This window comes from Ranitomeya imitator, chromosome 5 (genome assembly GCF_032444005.1).
Source record: "Ranitomeya imitator isolate aRanImi1 chromosome 5, aRanImi1.pri, whole genome shotgun sequence".
NCBI lineage: Eukaryota > Metazoa > Chordata > Amphibia > Anura > Dendrobatidae > Ranitomeya > Ranitomeya imitator.
This window is the reverse complement of record NC_091286.1, coordinates 674532683-674557346: the sequence shown is the minus strand read 5'-3', so window position 1 is coordinate 674557346 and position 24664 is coordinate 674532683. Positions and strand designations below refer to the sequence as shown.

The following is a 24664-nucleotide window of genomic DNA, read 5'->3' as shown; positions in this document are numbered from 1 at the left end:
CCCCAGCGGGCCCCACAGCAGTGTCGGTCACCCTGACCGAACACCACAGGTGGCGTCACGAACCCTTGACAGACTGTACCACCTTTTTTGGATGCCCCTTAGCAGGGTCACGGACCGGGTCTAGCCACCGTAACAGCCTCAGAACTGAACCAGAGAGGCCCGGTACCGAGAACTTGTGGCCCTGTGTCTGGAGGCGCTCCATGTGGAGTGCTGGTGCTGCTCCCACGCGCCCGACGAGCGCCATTTCGCAATAGCTTCTTCAAAGGGGCGTGGACGGGTTAGGAATGAGCTTGGGGTATTTTTACACTGTGTACGCTATGGTGCTGAGTTCCGGAAGTGTCCAAAGAGATCGTATCAGGGCGCGCTTACAGGGTGGTCCCACCTTACAAATAGGACTTCCAAAATTGTGCATCGTGACACGCAGTGGAATGCACTGCGGTCACGTGGGTCAGCGCTTCCTGAAGTCAGAGGGGGAGTACGAAACCTGCGCGTTCGCAATGATCTCCTGGACATGGCGATAAGGGAATTAAGAAGAAGAGGGAACATATGGAACCTGCGCGTGCGCAATGATCTCCTGGACACGGCGATAAGGGAATTAAGAAGAAGAGGAAACATATGTAACCTGCGCGTGCGCAATGATCTCCTCGACATGGCGATAAGGGAATAAAGAAGAAGAGGAAACACATGGAACCTGCGTGTGCGCAATGATCTCCTGGACACTGCGATAAGGGAATTAAGAAGAAGAGGAAACATATGGAACCTGCGCATGCGCAATGATCCCCTAGACACGATGATAAGGGAATTAAGAAGAAGAGGAAACATACAAAACCTGTGCATGCGCAATGATCTCCTGGACACTGCGAAAAGGGAATTAAGAAAAAGAGGAAACATATGGAACCTGCGCGTGCGCAATGATCTCCTGGACACTGCAATAAGGGAATTAAGAAGAAACATATGGAACCTGCGCATGCACAATGATCCCCTAGAGATGGTGAGAAATGCATTGGAAAGGAGAGGAGAACGAAGGTTTGACTGGAAGAGAACAGAGACAAAGGGAAGTATGGGACTAAGGAATAAACATATTAATAATATTATATGTGAATAATATTTTATGTGAATAATATGAAGTAAATAAATACTCACCTTCTCTTCACTTTCCTGCCAAACGCTTCCTCTTGTGAAGTCAGCAATTGACTTCGGTGTCTGACAGGAGCGTATGACATCACTGCCATGCGCCCGTTACATGCATGCCGATGTCAGCTGCTAGCCTCTGATTGTATGGCAGCATGTATTGTTGCGCACGAACCCGATACACTTCAGCTGGATGTGCTTCTAAGGACGTACATTCAGTTGAAGTCTCTGCTGACGTCAGCATGCCCCTAGTCCTCCGGGCCAGGTCTCAGCGGTGACTGCTGCGACTGTGGTCATTACACCCCTGACAGAGAAGAAAACTGTAAATGAAAAATGAAAAGATGCAGGGTACAAGTTATACTATGACCAAAAATGGGATTGCTCCTCATATATACACATGACAGCTTATTCTATAAAGTCATTTCAAACTATAAGTAGACTTTAAAACATGCTGCCTATAAGTATTTACATGGTCAATAAATCAGATTGAGAAAAAATGAAGATCCTACAAATGGGACAGAAAGTTTTAGTAAGGTTAATATTGCAGGTGTCATTTATGGCTTTTCAAAGCACTGAAATTCAAAGTTATCATAAAAGATTTTTTCTATTTATATAAAAAATGGGTGTACTTTTTTTCCCCAAATTGCCCCAGTCTTGTCTCCTTTTGATGATCACACCCATTCATTTTACTTGACAAATTTAATAATTACCATAGTGAAGTATGCCCTGGGGCGACCACTCTGAAATCTTCCTTCTGCTACAAAAAAGGATTCTATAAATCTTTTTAAAAAACTTAATATTTGTTTATTTATACTACAAACCTTTAAATTTTTTAATGTTCTTTATTAACTGTGAACACTCCTCAGTTATTTTCTCCTCTAGGCTCCTCTTGCCCATCCCGAGGTCTCGTAAAGTGGAAATGGTGAATCTTCTCATGATCCTCCAGTTTTCACCATGAGAAAAACTTAGACCTGGAGAACAAAGGAGCCATCAGATTTCATTTTGGAATTAACTCAACTCGCCGTGTTTGGAGGAAGAGAAATGCTGCCTATGACCCCACGAACTCCATCCCCACTGTCAAGCATGGATGGGGAAGCATTATGTTTTGGGGTTTTTCTCTGCTAAGGGCAAAGGACTACTTCACTGCAGCAGTTGGAGAATGGATGGAGTCATGTACCATAAAATCCTGAGTGACAACCTCCTTCCCTCCACAGGACATTAAAAATGGGTCGTGGCTGGGTCTTCCAGCAAGACAATGACCCAAAACATACAGCCAGGGAAACAAAAAAGTGGCTCAATAAGAAGCACATTAAGATCATGGAGTGGCCTAGCCAGTCTCCGGACCTCAATCCCATAGAAAACCTATGGAGGATGTTGAAGCTCTGAGTTGCCAAGCGACAGCCTCTTCTTTTGTCAAAGAAATCATGTTTTTTTTAAGTTAATCAGCTGAGATCAGATTTTTCTGATTCCAACTGTTATTATGGATATGCCCTTCCTCATCATTCCTTTTGCCGTTATAAATTCCAAGGTTAATGACTTTGTGATACTCTGTCGGGAGATGATTATGTTATATGTGTAGTAGTTTTCTTGTGATTTGGTGTCTGCAGAGGGTTTTGTTGACATGTCGTGAAAATGTATTGAGAGTATTTATTGTGAGAAATTGGGGCTTCTATTGAAACTTTCGGAAAGTTAAAGAGGTGGACACATCGGCACATGGAGGCAGCAAAAATAAAATAGTGTCCCATCATGGTGTGGCAATTAAAATGATATCTAAGAAGAAAAGTAATCGCAGGATGTTTTTAAACAACATCTGGGTCAATTTTATTTTATTTATTGCATTTTTGCTGTTGTTAGACAAGTAGGTTTCATTAACAATTATAAACGGTTTACCTTCTACGGACTAAGCTATGTATTGTCTATTCCTGGCTGCAGAATAAATTTACTGAGAATCCATCAGCGATCTCATTCTGGTGGAAGACTATGCAACACCAATGTTCCCTACCTAGGCTTAGGGCATGTATGCACAGTCAGGACTGCATCAGGATTTGACGCAGGTAAAATCTGCATCAAATCTGCACCGGAGGTCACTGGCAGGTCAACTGCATTTTTTATGCGTTTTTGCATGTGGGTTTTTGTGTGTTTTTGAAAACTAAATAAAGAAATAAGAAAAATAAAAAAGATTTGTGATGTCATTTCTTGTCCAACCTCTTTTACATACTCCATTGAAGAATAATATATACTCACACAGATAGATAAATACATAGGTGGATGGATAGATAGATAGATAGATAGATAGATAGATAGATAGATAGATAGATAGATAGATAGATAGATAGATAGATAAAAAAAAATTCCCTAAAGGTTTTCATATGTAAAATTATAGAGGACCAGACCCACTGGATCCCCATCAATTAGCAGAACAAGAGGGGAATAGTGACATCTGGAGCTCTGGTGCTCTTTAAGGGTTGAGTTGTAGCACCAAACACAGCTGTGAGAATGCTGCAGGTTCTGCAGGGGTGTTGACTCTCCTATAATTTCCACTGCCTCCTTGTTTAGCTGAACCCAGAGGTCCCACAGTTCAAGCCCCTACTAATAAAATATCGATAACCTATCCTCTTCACCTTGGACTCTTGCATTATCCCCTGTTCCTTTACTTTTGGCTTTTTTCCTGACATCCCCTATTTCTTTTCCTTTTTTTAGCCCATTTGGGACCTACCCCTACATTTCGTTTTCCCTTACATTTTCTCTTGTCACAAGGTCAGTACATTGTTTTCATTGATCAATTTCCCTGAGCTATCTGAATGTATATAACCTCTGCATAATGTTTGCGATTCTTTTACGTTTTTCCTGCTGCTCCTGCATATAAGTGATGGTATTTTTCTGAGATAGTGTATGATTGTATATCTTTTGCACTACGCCAGACAATTGCATATAATACTGTATATAGTATCTATATTTCTGTCTACTGGGATTTATTGAGTTGACATGAAGTTCCTGATTTTGATTTATGTGTATGCTCATGTATATCTGTAAAGCACATTAAATTATGTATTTATTTTTTCAGTGAGGTTTTGACAAAGACCGCCCCTGGTCGAAACGTTAACCTTATTGTCCGCAACTACTATATGTCATGTGCACCCGGTGATGTTTATACGCATGAATAAAGAAATACTATTTTTTGCATAATCTTCAAACTACTTGAGTGCGGCTGATTCTCTTTTTGATATCCAGAGGACAGGTCATCAATGCAACATTCTGGAAAGTCCCTTTGAGTTTTTAACGGTCATTAACTGATGGTAAAGTATGAAGAAGTCATAGTATAGGATACTTTTTTCTTGCTACTATCTTACCCATTCCATTATCCATTTTCTCAAATATTGGAACTTTCGGTCGTTCTTCAAAATCTTCAGCATGCGTTATCAGGGCATCTTTAACAGCATCATATCCAGCTAACACCACCATCTTCGTCATGCCCATCTGAATACTAAACACCGGACCATAGACCTTTGAGAGCTTCAAAAAGGCAATCATAGTAAAATAAATACTAGATAACTTCATTATGTTGAATTCATGATATGAGACACAGCAGGCCATGAAGAAGTGAATATTATATATATATATATATATATATATACAGTGGGGCAAAAAAGTATTTAGTCAGTCAGCAATAGTGCAAGTTCCACCACTTAAAAAGATGAGAGGCGTCTGTAATTTACATCATAGGTAGACCTCAACTATGGGAGACAAACTGAGAAAAAAAAATCCAGAAAATCACATTGTCTGTTTTTTTAACATTTTATTTGCATATTATGGTGGAAAATAAGTATTTGGTCAGAAACAAAATTTCATCTCAATACTTTGTAATATATCCTTTGTTGGCAATGACAGAGGTCAAACGTTTTCTGTAAGTCTTCACAAGGTTGCCACACACTGTTGTTGGTATGTTGGCCCATTCCTCCATGCAGATCTCCTCTAGAGCAGTGATGTTTTTGGCTTTTCGCTTGGCAACACGGACTTTCAACTCCCTCCAAAGGTTTTCTATAGGGTTGAGATCTGGAGACTGGCTAGGCCACTCCAGGACCTTGAAATGCTTCTTACGAAGCCACTCCTTCGTTGCCCTGGCGGTGTGCTTTGGATCATTGTCATGTTGAAAGACCCAGCCACGTTTCATCTTCAATGCCCTTGCTGATGGAAGGAGGTTTCCACTCAAAATCTCATGATACATGGCCCCATTCATTCTTTCATGTACCCGGATCAGTCGTCCTGGCCCCTTTGCAGAGAAACAGCCCCAAAGCATGATGTTTCCACCACCATGCTTTACAGTAGGTATGGTGTTTGATGGATGCAACTCAGTATTCTTTTTCCTCCAAACACGACAAGTTGTGTTTCTACCAAACAGTTCCAGTTTGGTTTCATCAGACCATAGGACATTCTCCCAAAACTCCTCTGGATCATCCAAATGCTCTCTAGCAAACTTCAGATGGGCCCGGACATGTACTGGCTTAAGCAGTGGGACACGTCTGGCACTGCAGGATCTGAGTCCATGGTGGCGTAGTGTGTTACTTATGGTAGGCCTTGTTACATTGGTCCCAGCTCTCTGCAGTTCATTCACTAGGTCCACCCGCGTGGTTCTGGGATTTTTGCTCACCGTTCTTGTGATCATTCTGACCCCACGGGGTGGGATTTTGCGTGGCGCCCCAGATCGAGGGAGATTATCAGTGGTCTTGTATGTCTTCCATTTTCTAATTATTGCTCCCACTGTTGATTTCTTCACTCCAAGCTGGTTGGCTATTGCAGATTCAGTCTTCCCAGCCTGGTGCAGGGCTACAATTTTGTTTCTGGTGTCCTTTGACAGCTCTTTGGTCTTCACCATAGTGGAGTTTGGAGTCAGACTGTTTGAGGGTGTGCACAGGTGTCTTTTTATACTGATAACAAGTTTAAACAGGTGCCATTACTACAGGTAATGAGTGGAGGAAAGAGGAGACTCTTAAAGAAGAAGTTACAGGTCTGTGAGAGCCAGAAATCTTGATTGTTTGTTTCTGACCAAATACTTATTTTCCACCATAATATGCAAATTAAATGTTAAAAAAACAGACAATGTGATTTTCTGGATTTTTTTTTCTCAGTTTGTCTCCCACAGTTGAGGTCTACCTATGATGTAAATTACAGACGCCTCTCATCTTTTTAAGTGGTGGAACTTGCACTATTGCTGACTGACTAAATACTTTTTTGCCCCACTGTATATATATATATATATATATATATATATATATATATATAATATATAAAGCTGAATGTGTGTATGTGTGTATGTGTGTATGTCTGGGATTGGCATCTGCACCGTCGCAGCTACAGCCACAACATTTTGCACAGTCACACGTCTGGACCCCGAGAGCGTCATAGGCTATATTGTGAGGTGAAATTTTAACCCCGCGCATTCCAATTCACCAAACAATTTTGCCCCTATCTACATAATGGGGAAAAAAGTGAAAGGAAAAGTGTTGGAGGCGTCGCAGCTACAGCCACAAAATTTTGCACAGTCACACGTCCGGACCCTGAGAGAGTCATAGGCTATGTTGTGAGGTGAAATTTTAACCCCGTGCTTTCCAATTCACCAAACAATTTTGCCCCTATCTACATAATGGGAAAACATGAAAGGAAAAGTGTTGGAGGCAAATTGACAGCTGCCAGATGTGAACAAGTGGTACGTAAAGAGTGAGAGCAATGGCGCCAAAGAGTATATACCGTACAGTTGCTAAGGTGGGGCCCTGACATGGGATACTCACCACACACGGGGATATGAACACACACACAAAATGCGCCACACACTACCACGTGATTGAACACATATCACCCTCAGCACATAATTCACCACACATTCTCCAACCTCGCCACATAAAAGTCGAAACACAAAAGTCGCCGCTCAAAACTCGCCACGCGCAGAACTCGCCACATGCAAAAACTAGGCTCTTGCAAAACTCGCCACAAGTGCAAAACTCACCTCATGGAAAACTCGCCACACGCAAAACTTGCACACGCGGAAAAATTGCCACATGCACAAAAGTTGCAACACATGCAAAATTTGCCTCACACAAAACTTGCACATACTCAAAAGGCACCACACAAAACTCGCCATGCGCAAAACTCGCCATGCGCAAAACTTGCTGCACACAAGTTGCTACACTAACCTGTCACATGCAACTCGACACACAAAAAGTTGCTACACGCATGTTGCCACACAAAACTCATCTCACAAAAGTCGCTACATGCATGTCGCCACACGCAACTCAACACACACAACTTGACAAACGAAACTCGCCCTAAAACACACACAAGTCTGGTATTATCCTTCAAAAATAAATATCTGATTAATAAGCAGACAAACTACAACAAATGTACCATATAGGAAATACGGCAGCTGTCAGTCACATGACCTGTCTATTACGTGTATGTGTGAGCTAATATATACTGCCAGGGGGAGGGCTTCCTGTTGGCTGGGGATTTATCAGGCTGCCAATTTAGCTTACAAATACTGAGGTAAAAATACTGAGCAAATAATGTGTGAACGAGGTCTAATACAGAAGGAGATGACACACAGGTATATACTATATACAGGGGAGATGACACACAGATATATACTATATACAGGAGAGATGACACACAGGTATATACTATATAGAGGAGGAGATGACATACAGGTACATATATATACAGGAGGAGATGACATACAGGTATATACTATATACAGGAGGAGATGACACACAGGTATATACTATATACAGGAGCAGATGACCTACAGGTATATACTATATACAGGAGGAGATGACATACAGGTATATGCTATATATAGAAGATGACATGCAGGTATATACTATATACAGGAGGAAATGACACACAGATATATACTATATACAGGGGAGATGACACACAGGTATATACTATATACAGGAGGAGATGACATACAAGTATATACTATATATAGAAGGAGATGGCATTCAGGTATATACTATATATAGGGGAGATGACACACAGCAGGTATATAATATATACAGGGGAGATGACATACAGGTATAGACTATATACAGGAGATGACATACAGATGTATACTATATATAAGGGAGATGACAAACATGTATATACTGAGGTGATGAGGTGAAAATGAGAGGTGTGAGGTGAGAATGAAAAGGTGTGAGTGCAAAATGAGAGGAGTGAGGAAAAATAATGGAGTGATCAGAAAATGACAGATGTGAGGTTGAAATGACAAGTGTTAGGGGGGAATGAGAGGAGTGAGGGAGAAAATGAGAGATGTGAGGGGGAAAATGAAAGATGTGATTGGGAAAATGAGAGGCGTGATGGGAAAATAAGAGAAGTGAGGTGCTATAACTAACCACAGATATTTACTATGCCCAGGCAACGCCGGGCTCTTCAGCTAGTATATATATATATATATATAGGAAAAAAAAGGAAAACAGCACACAAAAAAATAGAAAAAAAGTGGGCTTTAATGCCTGGACGGCGTGGCAACGTTTCGGATTTCCAATCCTTTTTCAAGCAGTGAACATACAAATGAAGTGGGTATATATAGCTAATACATATGTTCTCTATTAATCATCATTAAAATAATATTTACATTTCTGACAATAGTGCTAATGAATTCCATATCATAATAAAGTGCATCAGTGTCAATGTGCATATATCTATAATGTACCATTAAAACAATAACCATCATGTACAGTACACCATATAGATCACGTAGATATCATAATAAGCAATTAGACCTACACAGATGTCCCAATCTAATATATAATTAGGTAGAAGGCACACTTACAGGCATATCGCCGCTGTGTACAATTCTCGGCGTCTTCCTGGAGTCATTGCGCATGTCTATGGCATTTGACCCAAGACGCATAGCATTGTGGTCAGCGCCTGCGCACTAGTGCTCCGAGGACCTCGGCGCCATTTTGGAAAATTGAATACCCTTGATTTCAAGGGAAAGCAGGAGAAAACTCTGCAAATTCATGGCGAATTTCTATATTCAATACAGCGCTAGCCACATGAGTGTCTTATAAATAGCCCAACAAGTTTATGTAGTGATCTTTAATATCAATATATTTATAAGACACTCATGTGGCTAGCGCTGTATTGAATATAGAAATTCGCCATGAATTTGCAGAGTTTTCTCCTGCTTTCCCTTGAAATCAAGGGTATTCCCTTTTCCAAAATGGCGCCGAGGTCCTCGGAGCACTAGTGCGCAGGCGCTGACCACAATGCTATGCGTCTTGGGTCAAATGCCATAGACATGCGCAATGACTCCAGGAAGACGCCGAGAATTGTACACAGCGGCGATATGCCTGTAAGTGTGCCTTCTACCTAATTATATATTAGATTGGGACATCTGTGTAGGTCTAATTGCTCATTATGATATCTACGTGATCTATATGGTGTACTGTACATGATGGTTATTGTTTTAATGGTACATTATAGATATATGCACATTGACACTGATGCACTTTATTATGATATGGAATTCATTAGCACTATTGTCAGAAATGTAAATATTATTTTAATGATGATTAATAGAGAACATATGTATTAGCTATATATACCCACTTCATTTGTATGTTCACTGCTTGAAAAAGGATTGGAAATCCGAAACGTTGCCACGCCGTCCAGGCATTAAAGCCCACTTTTTTTCTATTTTTTTGTGTGCTGTTTTCCTTTTTTTTCCTATATTTTGGAACCATTTGAATATTGGTTTGGAAAGCTTTGCACCGCAAATTTGGTAATATGATGCTGTTCTAATTTTTTCTCTATACTATGTTCTGTGAAAATTTGCATCGGACTATTTTTTCTACCACCCTTATTTGCTTATTATTTTTTTGGACTTATTTTTTGAGTATTTTTTGCTTAATATATTTTCCAGTGTGGGCTATGGAAAAAGCTATGCCGGATTCGGGGTTTTTTGCATATACTAATGAAGACGGGGAAAGGATACTTGAGGGGTTGGAAAGTAATGCCACTTTCTTAAGTACACCATCACTATATGACTTGAAAGTGAAATACGAAAATACTATAAGAAAATTAACTACAGCTCAATTACATCTGGTGACCCTTAGTGAGTACTATAGGGTTAAAAAAATCCCTAGAGGTCTTCGCTCTAATATCCGTCCTAATCTTATGCTAAATGATACGTCTTTTTGTGTTAAGTTTGGCATGATCTCAAATAAATACGGCTTGGATATAATCCTCCTCAATATTGAGTATCTGCAACAGGAAACAAAAAAATTGAAATGTGATATATCGTTGGTGGAAGTGGAACTTAAAGGTCTCATGAGGGAGGAAGAATGGACTAATTTTAAAGAATCTATAAATATCAAAATTGACAAGTTGCGTCTTGAGCTAGAGGATGTAAAACGTAGAAAATGGAACCGTGATATGGATGACTACAAAGATGGGAACATTTATAATTGGCAAAGAGACAATGCAGGCAATTGGAGGAAAAAAGGTTACTGGACATTGAAAAACAGACCGAATTGTTTTTATAATGAAAATTTGTTACCTCATGTTGATTTTTCTAGGAATGGACCCTATGAAAGAAAAAACGAAAACAGCAGGAAAAGGGGAGGAACAAAGCATCGGCGACAACAAAAAAGAGAGAAAAGGGAAAAACAAGTCACCCATAGAGAAACAGATGGCAACAACGAGCAAAGAACAGACTTAATTGTAAATATTTCAAGTAAGATCCTCACTAAAAATCAAGTATCAGTTTTGAATAAGGGGTTATCCTTTGGGCTAAGCACACATGTGGATTGGTTCCAACTTAATATGGACTTCCAGCAATTCTTTAGGTCTATCAAACTCAAAGAGTGGTTTTGGAATAAGCCTAATATAGAGAAACCTCTTAGCTGCAGTTTAAGTTTACAACAACTAAATTTGAAGAAAACTAGTCATTTTATCCCACCAGATAACTCGCCTGTTATTGAAGCCTTCATTTTGGCTGTCAATCATGATATAGAAAAGTTAAAAAAAGAATGTACTAACCAATTTTTGTATCCGAATATGAGAGCAGGTGAAATAGAGGCTCTGTATGAATTGGCACATGATGATGAAATAATCATCAAAAATGCAGATAAAGGTGGCGCAGTCGTCATCATGAATAAGAAAGATTACATTGATGAGATTAACAGACAGTTGGCTGACCCGGAGGTGTACGAGAGACTTACTCATGATCCAAAGTTTGACATTGCGAGGGACATTAAATCCATTTTAGATGGTGCCCTGAATATGCAAATCATTGACCAAGATGTATTTGATTTTTTGATAGTTAAATTTCCCATCACTCCTGTGATGTACATATTACCTAAGATACATAAGTCTCTCGTACACCCTCCGGGCAGGCCTATTGTTTCAGGCTGCGATTCCATTCTTTCCCATATTGGGATCTTTTTGGATAGGATTTTGAATCCAATTGCTAATCATACAAAGTCTTTTGTGAGGGATACCACAGATTTCCTTGAAAAGATTGGTGGGATTGAAATGACGGGTGAAGTCATATTGGCTTCATTCGACGTAATATCTTTATATACGTCGATTGGAAACAACAAAGGCTTGAAGGCAGTCAGTAGGAAGCTGCAGAACACTCAATATTCTGAGGGCACTAAAAAGTTTATTTTATAGCTGCTTGAACTAATATTGACCAAGAACTACTTTTTGTTTGGAGATGTTTATTATTTTCAATTGTGAGGAGTCGCCATGGGCGCTAATATGGCGCCAGCTTATGCTAATATTGTCATGAGCACCCTCGAGGAAGATTTCGTCTATGTGTCTCCCCACTTCAGCTATGTTGCTGCGTGGTGGAGATACATAGACGATATCTTTCTGATTTGGACTGGCCCGGAGGATACACTGATTGAGTTCCATCAATACTTGAATACAGTTGACGATACAATCAAGTTCACCTTGGTACATTCAAATACAGATATTCAATTTTTGGATGTGAATGTGAAAATTGACAATAATAGATTGACTACTCAACTGTATTCTAAGATGACTGACAGAAATGACCTACTTCTCTTTAATAGTCAACATCCGAAAAAAACAAAAGAAGCGATCCCCTTTAGCCAGCTAATTAGGGTCAAAAGAATTGAGAGTGGGGAAGATTCTTTAAAAGAATCTATGGAAAATACCCTAAGAAAATTTTCAGATAGAGGTTATCCAAAAAATCTCTTAAAAACACAAAAAAGTAAAGTGGATTTATTAAAAAGAGATGACCTTCTTCAAAAAAAGCCCTCCAAAAAAGAATTGAAACGCATACCATTTGTGACTTCTTTTTGCGAAGAGAGTAGCAAAATTTCAAAAATTATATGTAAACATTGGGGAATGTTGTCCAAATGTTTACCACATGTGACAGAATTCTCCAATCCTCCAATATTTTCTTACAAACGTAACCGCACTATTGGTTCCACTGTAGTCAAATCTGACATTGGACCCCTTTAAAGGTCCGGTCAAACAACTATATCTGGTCAAGATAGGAAGGGATGTTTCCCATGTCTATCATGCGTCAACTGTTCCTTGATGCTTAAAGGATCAAGTTTTTTCTATCCCATTACTCAAGAAAAATTTAAAATACAGTATTTTTTGACTTGCAATTCTGAATTTGTTGTGTACCTATTACAGTGCCCTTGTTCCTTGTGGTATGTCGGTGAAACAACTTGTGATTTTAAAACTCGTATTAATCAACACCGACATACCATAAGGAAGGGACGTATGGATTTGCCTGTTTCCAAGCACTTTAGAGAAATCGCACACAGAAAAACAACTACGATTTCGTATCATTGACATGATTCCTCCTCAGAGAAGAGGGGGAGATCGCGTGCGATTACTTAAAAGGAGGGAATTAGAATGGATTGTGAAACTTAATACATTAAAACCATATGGATTGAATGTGGATTTTAAAACTAATCAAGTCCTGTAGAATTTGGTAAATTTTCTCTTTTCATTTATATGTGGGAAAATTGTTTTTAATTTTTTACATTTTTTTCAGATGTCCCAATCTATGAAGGGAAAGATACACCTTGTATGGAAAATGACGTTCTTTTGCAATTTTCCTGTTTCAAAATGAATACTCTGCTAAAAGTTTCAATAAATACATGGATGGCACTCACTTGTCTTTATAATTTATTTGTTTCACAGTATCATGATGGAAGTTTATTATGATCTTAGGAATTAAGAATATATGGGGACAATGGAGGCTTTCTACCTCTGTGTATCTCAGTCCTGACTTATAATACCCCCTTAGGTGGGATGAACTATTTGGACCCCTAGTGGACTTATGTCCGGACCACTATGTAAATATGATACGATTAATCCTCTTCTAACTAAGACATTGTGGGTGCGTCCTAGTATACAGCTAATAGCGCTTATGTTAGCCCAACAAGTTTATGTAGTGATCTTTAATATCAATATATTTATAAGACACTCATGTGGCTAGCGCTGTATTGAATATAGAAATTCGCCATGAATTTGCAGAGTTTTTTCCTGCTTTCCCTTGAAATCAAGGGTATTCCCTTTTCCAAAATGGCGCCGAGGTCCTCGGAGCACTAGTGCGCAGGCGCTGACCACAATGCTATGCGTCTTGGGTCAAATGCCATAGACATGCGCAATGACTCCAGGAAGACGCCGAGAATTGTACACAGCGGCGATATGCCTGTAAGTGTGCCTTCTACCTAATTATATATTAGATTGGGACATCTGTGTAGGTCTAATTGCTTATTATGATATCTACGTGATCTATATGGTGTACTGTACATGATGGTTATTGTTTTAATGGTACATTATAGATATATGCACATTGACACTGATGCACTTTATTATGATATGGAATTCATTAGCACTATTGTCAGAAATGTAAATATTATTTTAATGATGATTAATAGAGAACATATGTATTAGCTATATATACTCACTTTATTTGTATGTTCACTGCTTGAAAAAGGATTGGAAATCCGAAACGTTGCCACGCCGTCCAGGCATTAAAGCCCACTTTTTTTCTATTTTTTTGTGTGCTGTTTTCCTTTTTTTCCCTATATTTTGGAACCATTTGAATATTGGTTTGGAAAGCTTTGCACCGCAAGTTTGGTAATATGATGCTGTTCTAATTTTTTCTCTCTCTCTCTCTCTCTCTCTCTATATATATATATAGTGGCTGCCAAACACATACTGTATGAGAGATGTGTATCACAGATGTGGATGTCCTCTGTGATGTAAACCTGGAGTACAAAGAGGGGTTAATTGGCCATGAGAGGGTTAGTTTTAACCCCTTAACGACCAGAGAATGTTTTGCATTTTCATTTTTTGCTATCCTTCTTCCCAGAGCCATAACTTTTTTTTATTTTTGGGTGAAAATGGCCATGTGAGGGCTTTTTTTTGCAGAAGGAGTTGTGATTTTAACGACACCATTAGTTTTACCATGTCAGGTACTTGACAACAGGAATGAAATACCAAGCGCGATGAAATTGCAAAAACAGCGCAATCCCATTCAGCGATACCAAATATGTGTATGTTTGATTTTTTTTTTTATTGTTTTATATTGAATGGGACGAAAGGGGGATGATTTGAATTTTAATTTTTTTAATTTTATTTTATATTTTGTAAAACTCTTTTTTTACATTTTGCATGCTTCAATAGTCTCCCAGGGTGGACCAGAAGCTGCACTTGTCTGATCTGCTCTGTTACATACAGGCGATAATCAGATCATCTGTATGTAGCAGAATTGCTGACTTACTATGAGGGCCGACTACCTGTAGTCATGACAACCCATTGGTGACCCACGATCATGTGATGGGGGTCACCAATAGGCGTATTTCCGGTGCGATTGCCTGAAGCGAATGCTAAATGCTGCTGTCAGAGTTTGACAGTGGCATTTAACGGGTTAATAGCCATGGGTGGATTGCGATTTCCCAGCTGACATGTGCTGGGAAAGATGTGGACTCACCTACGGAGCCCACAACAAAGTGAGGGAGTCCGATATCGGCATGCATTTACACCCGATGTCGGAAAGGGGTTAATGTGTGCAGCTGAAGAATTTGGTTGGACAGCTTTTCACAATATTAAATCCCCTAGTGTGGTTCTCATTGTAAAATGGGGCCTGTTTGTCTCACAAATGTTCAGTGTATAGAGGTGTGCGGATCTCTAGGATTGTGTGCCTTTGCTAAAAGACTAAGAAGCTGAACTCTTACCCAAGTGGGCAAACCCACAATATTGTATGGAATTTATAATATATGTTTAATTTTGTGCAGAACAAAGGCTGTAGTTAAGTTTTCTTGTCATGTAGTTTATGAGGAGTGAAATAAGCCAGCATAACTGTTATGAAATGGTTCCTGAGATATCTCATTCTACTTCCAAGTGAGTAGCCTAGGGAGGGAATAAGTATTTGATCCCTTGCTGATTTTTTAAGTTTGCCCACTGACAAAGACATGAACAGTCTATAATTTTAAGGATAGGTTAATATTAACATTGAGAGATAGAACATCACAAATAAAATCAAATCCAGAAAATCACATTGTATAAATTAAATAAATGTATTTGCTTTTTGCAGTGAGAAATAAGTATTTGATCCCCTACTAACCATTAAGAGTTCTGGCTCCTACAGACCAGTTGGACGCTCCTAATCAACTCATTACCTGCATCAAAAACAGCTGTCTTATACAGTCATGGCCAAAAGTATTGACACCCCTGCAATTCTGTCAGATAATACTCATTTTCTTCCTGAAAATGATTGCAAACACAAATTCTTTGGTATTATTATCTTCATTTAATTTGTCTTAAATGAAAAAACACAAAAGAGTATGAAGCAAAAAGCAAAACATTGATCATTTCACACAAAACTCCCAAAATGGGCCAGACAAAAGTATTGGCACCCTCGGGCTAATACTTAGTTGCACAACCTTTAGCCAAAATAACTGCGACCAACCATCAATGAGTTTCTTACAATGCTCTGCTGGAATTTTAGACCATTCTTCTTTGGCAAAACTGCTCCAGGTCCCTGATATTTGAAGGGTGCCTTCTCCAAACTGCCATTTTTGGATCTCTCTACAGGTGTTCTATGGGATTCAGGTCTGGACTCATTGCTGGACACCTTAGAAGTCTCCAGTGCTTTCTCTCAAACCATTTTCTAGTGCTTTTTGAAGTGTGTTTTGGGTCATTGTCCTGCTGGAAGACCCATGACCTCTGAGGGAGACCCAGCTTTCTCACACTGGGCCCTACATTATGCTGCAAAATTTGTTGGTAGTCGTCAGACTTCATAATGCCATGCACACGGTCAAGCCGTCCAGTGCCAAAGGCAGCAAAGCAACCCCAAAACATCAGGGAACCTCCGCCATGTTTGACTGTAGGGACCATGTTCTTTTCTTTGAATGCCTCTTTTTTTCTCCTGTAAACTCTATGTTGATGCCTTTGCCCAAAAAGTTTTACTTTTGTCTCATCTGACCAGAGAACATTCTTCCAAAACGTTTTAGGCTTTTTCAGGTAAGTTTTGGTAAACTCCAGCCTGGCTTTTTTATGTCTCGGGGTAAGAAGTGGGGTCTTCCTGGGTCTCCTACCATACAGTCCCTTTTCATTCAGATGCTGATGGATAGTACGGGTTGACACTGTTGTACCCTTGGACTGCAGGGCAGCTTGAACTTGTTTAGATGTTAGTCGAGGTTCTTTATCCAACATTCGCACAATCTTGCGTTGAAATCTCTTGTCAATTTTTCTTTTCCGTCCACATCTAGGGAGGTTAGCCACAGTTCCATGGGCTTTACACTTCTTGATGACACTGCGCACGGTAGACACAGGAACATTCAGGTCTTTGGAGATAGACTTGTAGCCTTGAGATTGCTCATGCTTCCTCACAATTTGGTTTCTCAAGTCCTCAGACAGTTCTTTGGTCTTCTTTCTTTTCTCCATGCTCAATGTGGTACACACAAGGACACAGGACAGAGGTTGAGTCAACTTTAATCCATGTCAACTGGCTGCAAGTGTGATTTAGTTATTGCCAACACCTGTTAGGTGCCACAGGTAAGTTACAGGTGCTGTTAATTATACAAGTTAGAGAAGCATCACATGATTTTTCGAACAGTGCCAATACTTTTTTATGTTTGGTGTGGAATTATATCCAATTTCGCTATAGGACAATTCTTTTTGTGTTTTTTCCTTTAAGACAAATTAAATGAAGATAATAATGCCAAATAATTTGTGTTTGCAATCATTTTCAGGAAGAAAATGAGTATTATCTGACAGAATTGCAGGGGTGTCAATACTTTTGGCCATGACTGTATTGTCACCTTTATAAAAGACTCCTGGAAAATTTGAATAAATATAAATAAATTTGATGCAAATGGAATTTACTGGCTGAATTTGATTGAATCTGACACAATCATATTTTGGCAGACTCACACATTTCTAGAATCATCCTCCAGCAGTTGTAACCTTCTTCTGTTGTCTTGTTCATGTTGAAAAAATGGGAAAACAAAACTACGACCATTTACGTAAGCCAAATTATTTTTTGTCTTACCTGTATTAAACATGACAAGCCTAAAGCCTAAATGCTTTGTGCCTAAACTGCCATAATTACTAAAACACATCATTTGGAGATTAAATTATAGCTTCAAATATGACCTTTAGCTTATTTATTTTAATGAGAAATGTGTAAAGCTGCACTTTTCCTGTGGTGCAACTTCGGGGCAATTCAACATTTGTAAATAGGTTTCCTCTACTTAATTCAGTTGATCACTTAAGAGGTAGCACAGGTGAACAGTCTACAATGTCATGTAAAAGTTTGGGCACCCCTGGTCAAAGTTACAATTATTTTGAACAGTTAAGCAAGCTGAAGATGAAATGATCTCTAAAAGCACTAAAGTTAAAGATGACACATTTCCTTTGTGTTTTAGGTTATGCATATATACTATATACATATAGCAAAATGTTTTCAAGTTGCCCTTTCCTTAGTTTGAAATGGGATTAGAAATTAGAAATAGAAATTAAGAGGAACAGTGGAGGTCAAGATAAGGTCTGGAAGACCAAGCAAAATATCAGTGAGAGATGCTTGTAAGATTCCTAGAGAGAAAAATTAGAACCCTCACTTGACTGCAAAAGACTTAGCAGAAAAGAAAGATTTAGCAGACTCTGGAGTTGTGATACATTGTTCTAATGTTCAGAGATGCTTGTACAAATACAAATATGACCTTCATAGAAGAGTCATCAGAAGAAAACCTTTCCTGCATCCTCACCCTAAAATCCATAATCAGAAGTATGCAAAAGAACATCTAAACAAGCCTGATGCATTTTGGAAACAAGTCCTGTATACCGATCAGGTTAAAATAGGACGCTTTTGGCCACAATGATTAAAGGTATGTGTGAAAAATAAAAAATACAATATAGGAGAATGTGGTCAAATTCTGCGTTGCTGAATCATTGTAGTCCAAAGGTATTATTAAAAGTGGTTTTTATTCAACACATTTCTGAGTTTCAAAGGACTCCTTCATCAGGATCTCAGAAACGCGTTGAATAAAAACCACTTTTAATAATACCTTTGGACTACAATGATTGAGCAGCGCAGAATTTGACCACGTTCTCCTATATTGTATTCTCAACAGCCGGTCCTTCATGGATCTGCGGCAGCGAATCGTTCCAATGCTTGTGGATCGCCCCCACGTTAGGGCAATGGGGTACTCGGAGTCGGGCCCTTCGGTTCTTATCAGGGATGTCACGGTGGCCTGACCCAGTCCGTGGCCCTTTTAGGGGGCGTCCAATAAAAGGACGAAAGTTAATATGATAATATTCGTGATACCACCTGTGGTATTCGGTCAGGGTGACCGACGCTGCTTAGGGTTCCGCTGGGGTGATGTTATGGCAGCTAGATGGTATACCTACCCACAGGTGAAGTGTATCCCCAGGGCTTCCCAGAGTGTAGATGGTGAATGGTGGATGTTGTAAGGTGCAGTGAAGAACGAGGATACAAGGTTGCAGTCTCTTTACCTTTACTGAAGTCTTCAGTGTCCACAGTCAAGAGCACAGACCACAGGGCAGGCAGAGTCCGGCCGGTCTGAAGGCAATTCCAGAGTCCACCTTATCCAGGTGGAAATCAGTAGCCTTCCTCTAGCGCCTGAGTGTTGTAGTTCCTCCCTGCTGAGCTCCTCGGTGAGGTCCTCACAACTATCGTAGATGTAATGTCCTTTCTCTCTGTCTCCCTTATGGATAGGATAGGACAAACCCGTATGACAGATGGCCTGAGGCTTTTTACAGGGACCCTACAATGCCCCAGCCCCCAAAAGTTGCCACCGTGCCTCCTGGGTATAAGGTCGGGCAGCCAATGTGGAATCAACTGTTCTGCCAGTCTCTGAAGTAAAGCATAGAGATCCTTTCTCCCTCGGTGTTCTGGCTACCGGCTTCTGCGCTTCAGAAGGAAGCAGCCTGCTCCTGGCTGGTCTCCCACTGATATTCCTCTCCTTTTCTATGACTTCGTTTCTCACTCTCTGCAACGCAATTCCCTTTGTGTCCTTTCCTAGGATGCTGCCGCATGTGAGGCATGCGCAGCTCTGTAAACCCTCGTTCTCCGCAGACCTCAATCTGCATCTGGATCCCTCTCACTCCAGCCAGCATCAGCTTCAGTCTGCATCTTCTCTGCCTCTCTCTAACTTTCTGTCCAGACTCCCAGTTTTACCTAATTGTGAGGAGTGCCCTAGTAGATAGAAGCATGGCTCCCCTTGGTGGCCTGGAGTGTGAAGTGTGTTGTGTGGTTTGTGATACCTGGTAAGGTGATCTCCTTTATTGCCTTCAGACGTAACATCACTCCCCCTGGTGGAAGAACGACATTACTGCAACGACCCGGACTCTGGGGCGCTGCACTTGTCTTAAGCTACATCTGGTGAGGGCTATTACCATGCATTGACTACTTAATCTCAGATAAAACGCTATTGTGCTATTTCTCTCCAACAGTTTTTATTGACGAAAAGAGGGCACAGAATATTAGGAAAAGGACATCTCACCAACCATTAAGCATTTGGTTTTCATGTTTTGGGGTTGTGTTGCAGCTAATGGCACAAGGAAATTTTCATGAGTAGAAGACAGTCTGGATTTAATGACATTTCAACAAATTATTGATGCACACATAACACAATCTATAAAGAAAAGCTGAAGGTTAAAAGGTGAAATCCACAACAGACTACCACAAAAGGTGCAAGCTGAAGGTTTTACCATGGCCCTCACAGTCAACTGATCTGAACATAATTAAAAATCTGTGGCTAGACCTTAAAATAGCAGTGCATGCAAGACGACCCAGGAATCTCACAGAACTGGAAGAAATTTCCAATGAAGAATGGATGAAAATCCCTCAAAAAAGAAGTGAAAGACTCCTAGCTGGCTACAAATAGGTTTTACAAGCTAACATACTAACCATGTAGGGTGCCCAAACTTTTACATTGGTCAGTTTTCCTTTTTGTATTTTAAAAAATGTAAAGGATGAAAAAATATATATATATATTTGTGTCTAATATACAAAGGAAACGTGTCATCTTTAACTTTAGTCCTTTTAGAGATGATTTCATGTTCAGTTTGCTTAACTGTCACAACAGTAATTTTGACCAGGGGTGCCCCAAACTTTTACTTGCCACTTTAATATTGGCGAGCACTTCTAACAAATCCCCTAGTTACCTCTTTAGCTCTATAAAAAGTCATATAAAAGAGATTGTCACTTACCTTTAATAAAGTTTGATGAAGCCCCTTTAAGAACACAATATGCAGATTTCCAATCAGTGGCAGTTTTCTGGGTCCCGGAGGAAATTTTTTGTTCTTGTTATTCATCCAGTTGTATAAATAATGTATAATACAGAGAGTGAATAATGTTATTAACACAATAGCTATGACCTCCATTTGTAACTCTGGATCTGGATGAATTTACTCGGGATTTGAGATTGAAAAGGATTATAAATTAAGGACTATAAATAATTAGAAGAGATCAAAGTTTGAGCCATTAGTAAACATTTTGAAATCTGTTTTGAGAAAGAGAGAGAGCAAACACTGATGCCAAAGGTTGGATTCAACTTGAAATACCATAGCGGGGTGATAATGGAATTGTGAATGGTTACATAAGGCTGCTTTCTTACACAAAAATATGCCACCCATGCCCACAGGTTGTGGTTAGTATTACAGATCAACCAAAATAAAATTGTTATAAACGTGATATTCAAATTGAAAATTATACTGCTATACACTGCCAAAATAGTGACGGAGTTTAAGGGGTTATCCAGCATGAAACAAAAAAATGACAGATGCAAGTGACTAGTAAAAAATGCAAAATTGTGTAGACTTATGTTCTCTAACTCCCATAGCTTCCGCAAAAAAAATATATTTTTTTTCTCCATGCACATAACCAGGGCTGCCAGCAGGAATTTTGTGTCCCATACTGGCAAAATATTCAGGGCCCCTTTGAGACTCCACTCAGACTGTACCCCAGCCTCCACCCCTCTAACTGTCCACAGTCCCACCGCTATCTCTTGGAAAAACTCCACTTCTCACTAATCACCATGACCAGACAGCATATTACCAATACATAGTGACTAGGGTTGAGCGACTTTTACTTTTATAGGATCGGGTCGGGTTTCACGAAACCCGACTTTTTCAAAAGTCGGGTCGAGTGAAATCGGCCGATCCTATAAAAAAGTTGGGGTCGGGGTCGGCCAAAACTCGAAACCCCATGCAGTGCATTGGGTTTCCAATGGTTCCCAGGGTCTGAAGGAGAGGAAACTCTCCATCAGGCCCTGCGATCCATATTTAAGTGTAAAATAAATAATTAAAATGAAAAATATTGCTATACTCACCCTCTGACGCGCCCTGGTACTAACCGGCAGCCTTTCTTCCTTCGAATCAGCGCGTCAAGGGCCTTAGATGACGTCGCGGCTTGTGATTGGTCGCGCGACCGCCCATGTGACCGCTCGCGCGTCCAATCACAAGCCGCGACGTCACCGCAAGGTCCTTCAAGCGCTGATTCTTAGGAAGGAAGGCTGCCGGAAAGAAGCAGGGCACGTCCGAGGGTGAGTATATACCTAATAGGAATATGTTTGCAATATCGGAAATCGGTATCGGAATCCATATTTAAGTGTAAAATAAAGAATTAAAATGAAAAATATTGCTATACTTACCCTCTGACGCGCCCTGGTACTAACCGGCAGCCTTTCTTCCTTAGAATCATCGCGTGAAGGGCCTTAGATGACGTCGCGGCTTGTGATTGGTCGCGCGACCGCCCATGTGACCGCTCGCGCGTCCAATCAAAAGTCGCGACGTCACCGCAAGGTCCTTCAAGCGCTGATTCTTAGGAAGGAAGGCTGCTGGAAAGAAGCAGGGCACGTCCGAGGGTGAGTATATACCTAATAGGAATATACTCACCCTTGGACGCGCCCTGCTTCTTTCCGGCAGCCTTCCTTCCTAAGAATCAGCGCTTGAAGGACCTTGCGGTGACGTCGCGGCTTGTGATTGGTCGCGCGAGCGGTCACATGGGCGGTCGCGCGACCAATCACAAGCCGCGACGTCATCTAAGGCCCTTCACGTGCTGATTCGAAGGAAGAAAGGCTGCCTGTTAGTACCAGGGCGCGTCAGAGGGTGAGTATAGCAATATTTTTCATTTTAATTCTATATTTTACACTTAAATATGGATTCCGATACCGATTTCCGATATTGCAAACATATCGGAACTCGGGATCGGAATTCCGATACCAGATTCAGAAGATCGCCGACTTCATGGCCGACCCCACACAGGGGTCGGGTGGGGTTTCATGAAACCCGACTTTGCCAAAAGTCGGCGACTTCTGAAAATGGCCGACCCGTTTCGCTCAACCCTAATAGTGACCAATAATTCCGCATAGTATGAACAAATACTGCCACACCATGTCCAGACCACATATTACCACAACAGAGTGACTGAATAATATCACATACAAGGGACAAATACCACCACACCATATCCAGACCTCATATTACCACCACACCTTGACAAGACCACATATTACCCCCACATAGTGACCAAATAAAAGCACATGCAAGGAACTAATACCACCACACCATGGTGGAAAACATATTACCACCACATAGTTACTGAATACTACAATACTGATCATTAATAAAAAAAAAACACAATACTATCACCATAAATGCCATTATATACAGGAGATCTGTAGTTAGTATGCAGTGTGTGTGTGCAGGTAATACAGTGATCAAAGGTGACATAATACACAGGAACTCTGTATATAGTGTCAGTGTACAGATAGTACAGTGATTATTACTAGTGGCAGTATACACAGGAGCTATGTATATAGTGTCAGTGTAAAGGTAATACAGTGTTCACTGGTGACATTGTACACAGGACCTCTGCATATAGTATACAGTGTATTGTGTCAGTGTACAGGTAACACACTGACTCACAAGTGACGTCTCTAGGTGAAGTCCTTCATCTTCGCTGTCCATCTTCATTCAGCACAGACCGCCATCACTTCTTCCGGCCAGGGCTTGTCTCTGCAGGAAATAACAGTTATCTAGAGCTCCACTTGCAGAACACATTACTTATTTTTTTCCCAACTTCTACACTACACCAGATGAAGAAAAAAAAGCGACATAGTGTCGCTCTGCACAGTAACAGGACCACCCCACATTTAAAACAGCATCCTCAAAAAATATAATAAATACATCACTGCAGTAATAATATCCCTTAATTAGCCCCTATGGTAATAATATACCCTGTCCTGGCCCAGTGTATCTCATTCCTGGCTCCAGTCATATGTTCTCCCATCCTGCCCTCATAAGTATAAATTCTGCCCCATATCATCTCCCCATCCTGCTCCATCTGTCTCCATCCTGCCGCATCTGTCCCATGATCCCGCCCCTTCTGTCCCATGATCCTGCCCCATCTGTCACAAGATCCTGCCCCATGATCCTGCCCCATCTGTCTCCATCGTATCCATCCTGCCCCATAATATTGCACCATGTGTCTCCATCCTGCACCATCATCCTGCCCCATTTGCCTCCATCCTGCCCCATGACCCTGCTGAATCTGTCTCCATCCTGCACTATATTCTTGCCCCATTTGTCTCCATCCTGCCCTGTGTCTCTATCCTGCCCCATGCCTCCATTCTGCCTCATGTCTCTATTCTGCCCCGTATCTCCATTCTACCACATGTCCCCATTCTGCAGCATGTGTTTACATCCTGCCCCGTATCTCCCATCCTGCCCCCATGTCTCCCTTTCTGCCCCGTGTCCCTATCCTGCCCCCGTGTCTCCATTCTGCCCTGTGTCTCCTTTCTGCAGCATGTTTACATCCTGCAGCATGTGTTTACATCCTGCCCCATGTCTCCCATTCAGCCCCATGTCTCCCATCCTGCCCCATGTCTCCCATCCCGCCCATCTCCCATCCTGCCACCATCTCCCATCCTGCCCCGTGTCTCCATTCTTCCCCATGTCTCTATTCTGTCCCATGTCTCCTTTCTGCACCATGTGTTTACATCTT

The 24664-nt window shown here is 40.7% G+C and overlaps 1 protein-coding gene across 1 annotated transcript in view; it reads right to left on the bottom strand.

Moving 5' to 3' along the window:
* Positions 1 to 21215, bottom strand: part of LOC138680974 (cytochrome P450 2K4-like) — a 113989-nt gene extending 92774 nt beyond the window's left edge. Inside the window, exons 1-3 of the mRNA XM_069768160.1 lie at positions 20869 to 21215; positions 4482 to 4644; positions 1953 to 2102 (exon numbers count right to left, since the gene is read on the bottom strand). Coding sequence (XP_069624261.1) covers positions 1953 to 2102; positions 4482 to 4644; positions 20869 to 21042 — 487 coding nt within the window. The 5' untranslated portion in view covers positions 21043 to 21215. The remainder of the gene's footprint in view (positions 1 to 1952; positions 2103 to 4481; positions 4645 to 20868) is intronic.
* Between the last annotated feature and the right edge of the window lie 3449 nt (positions 21216 to 24664).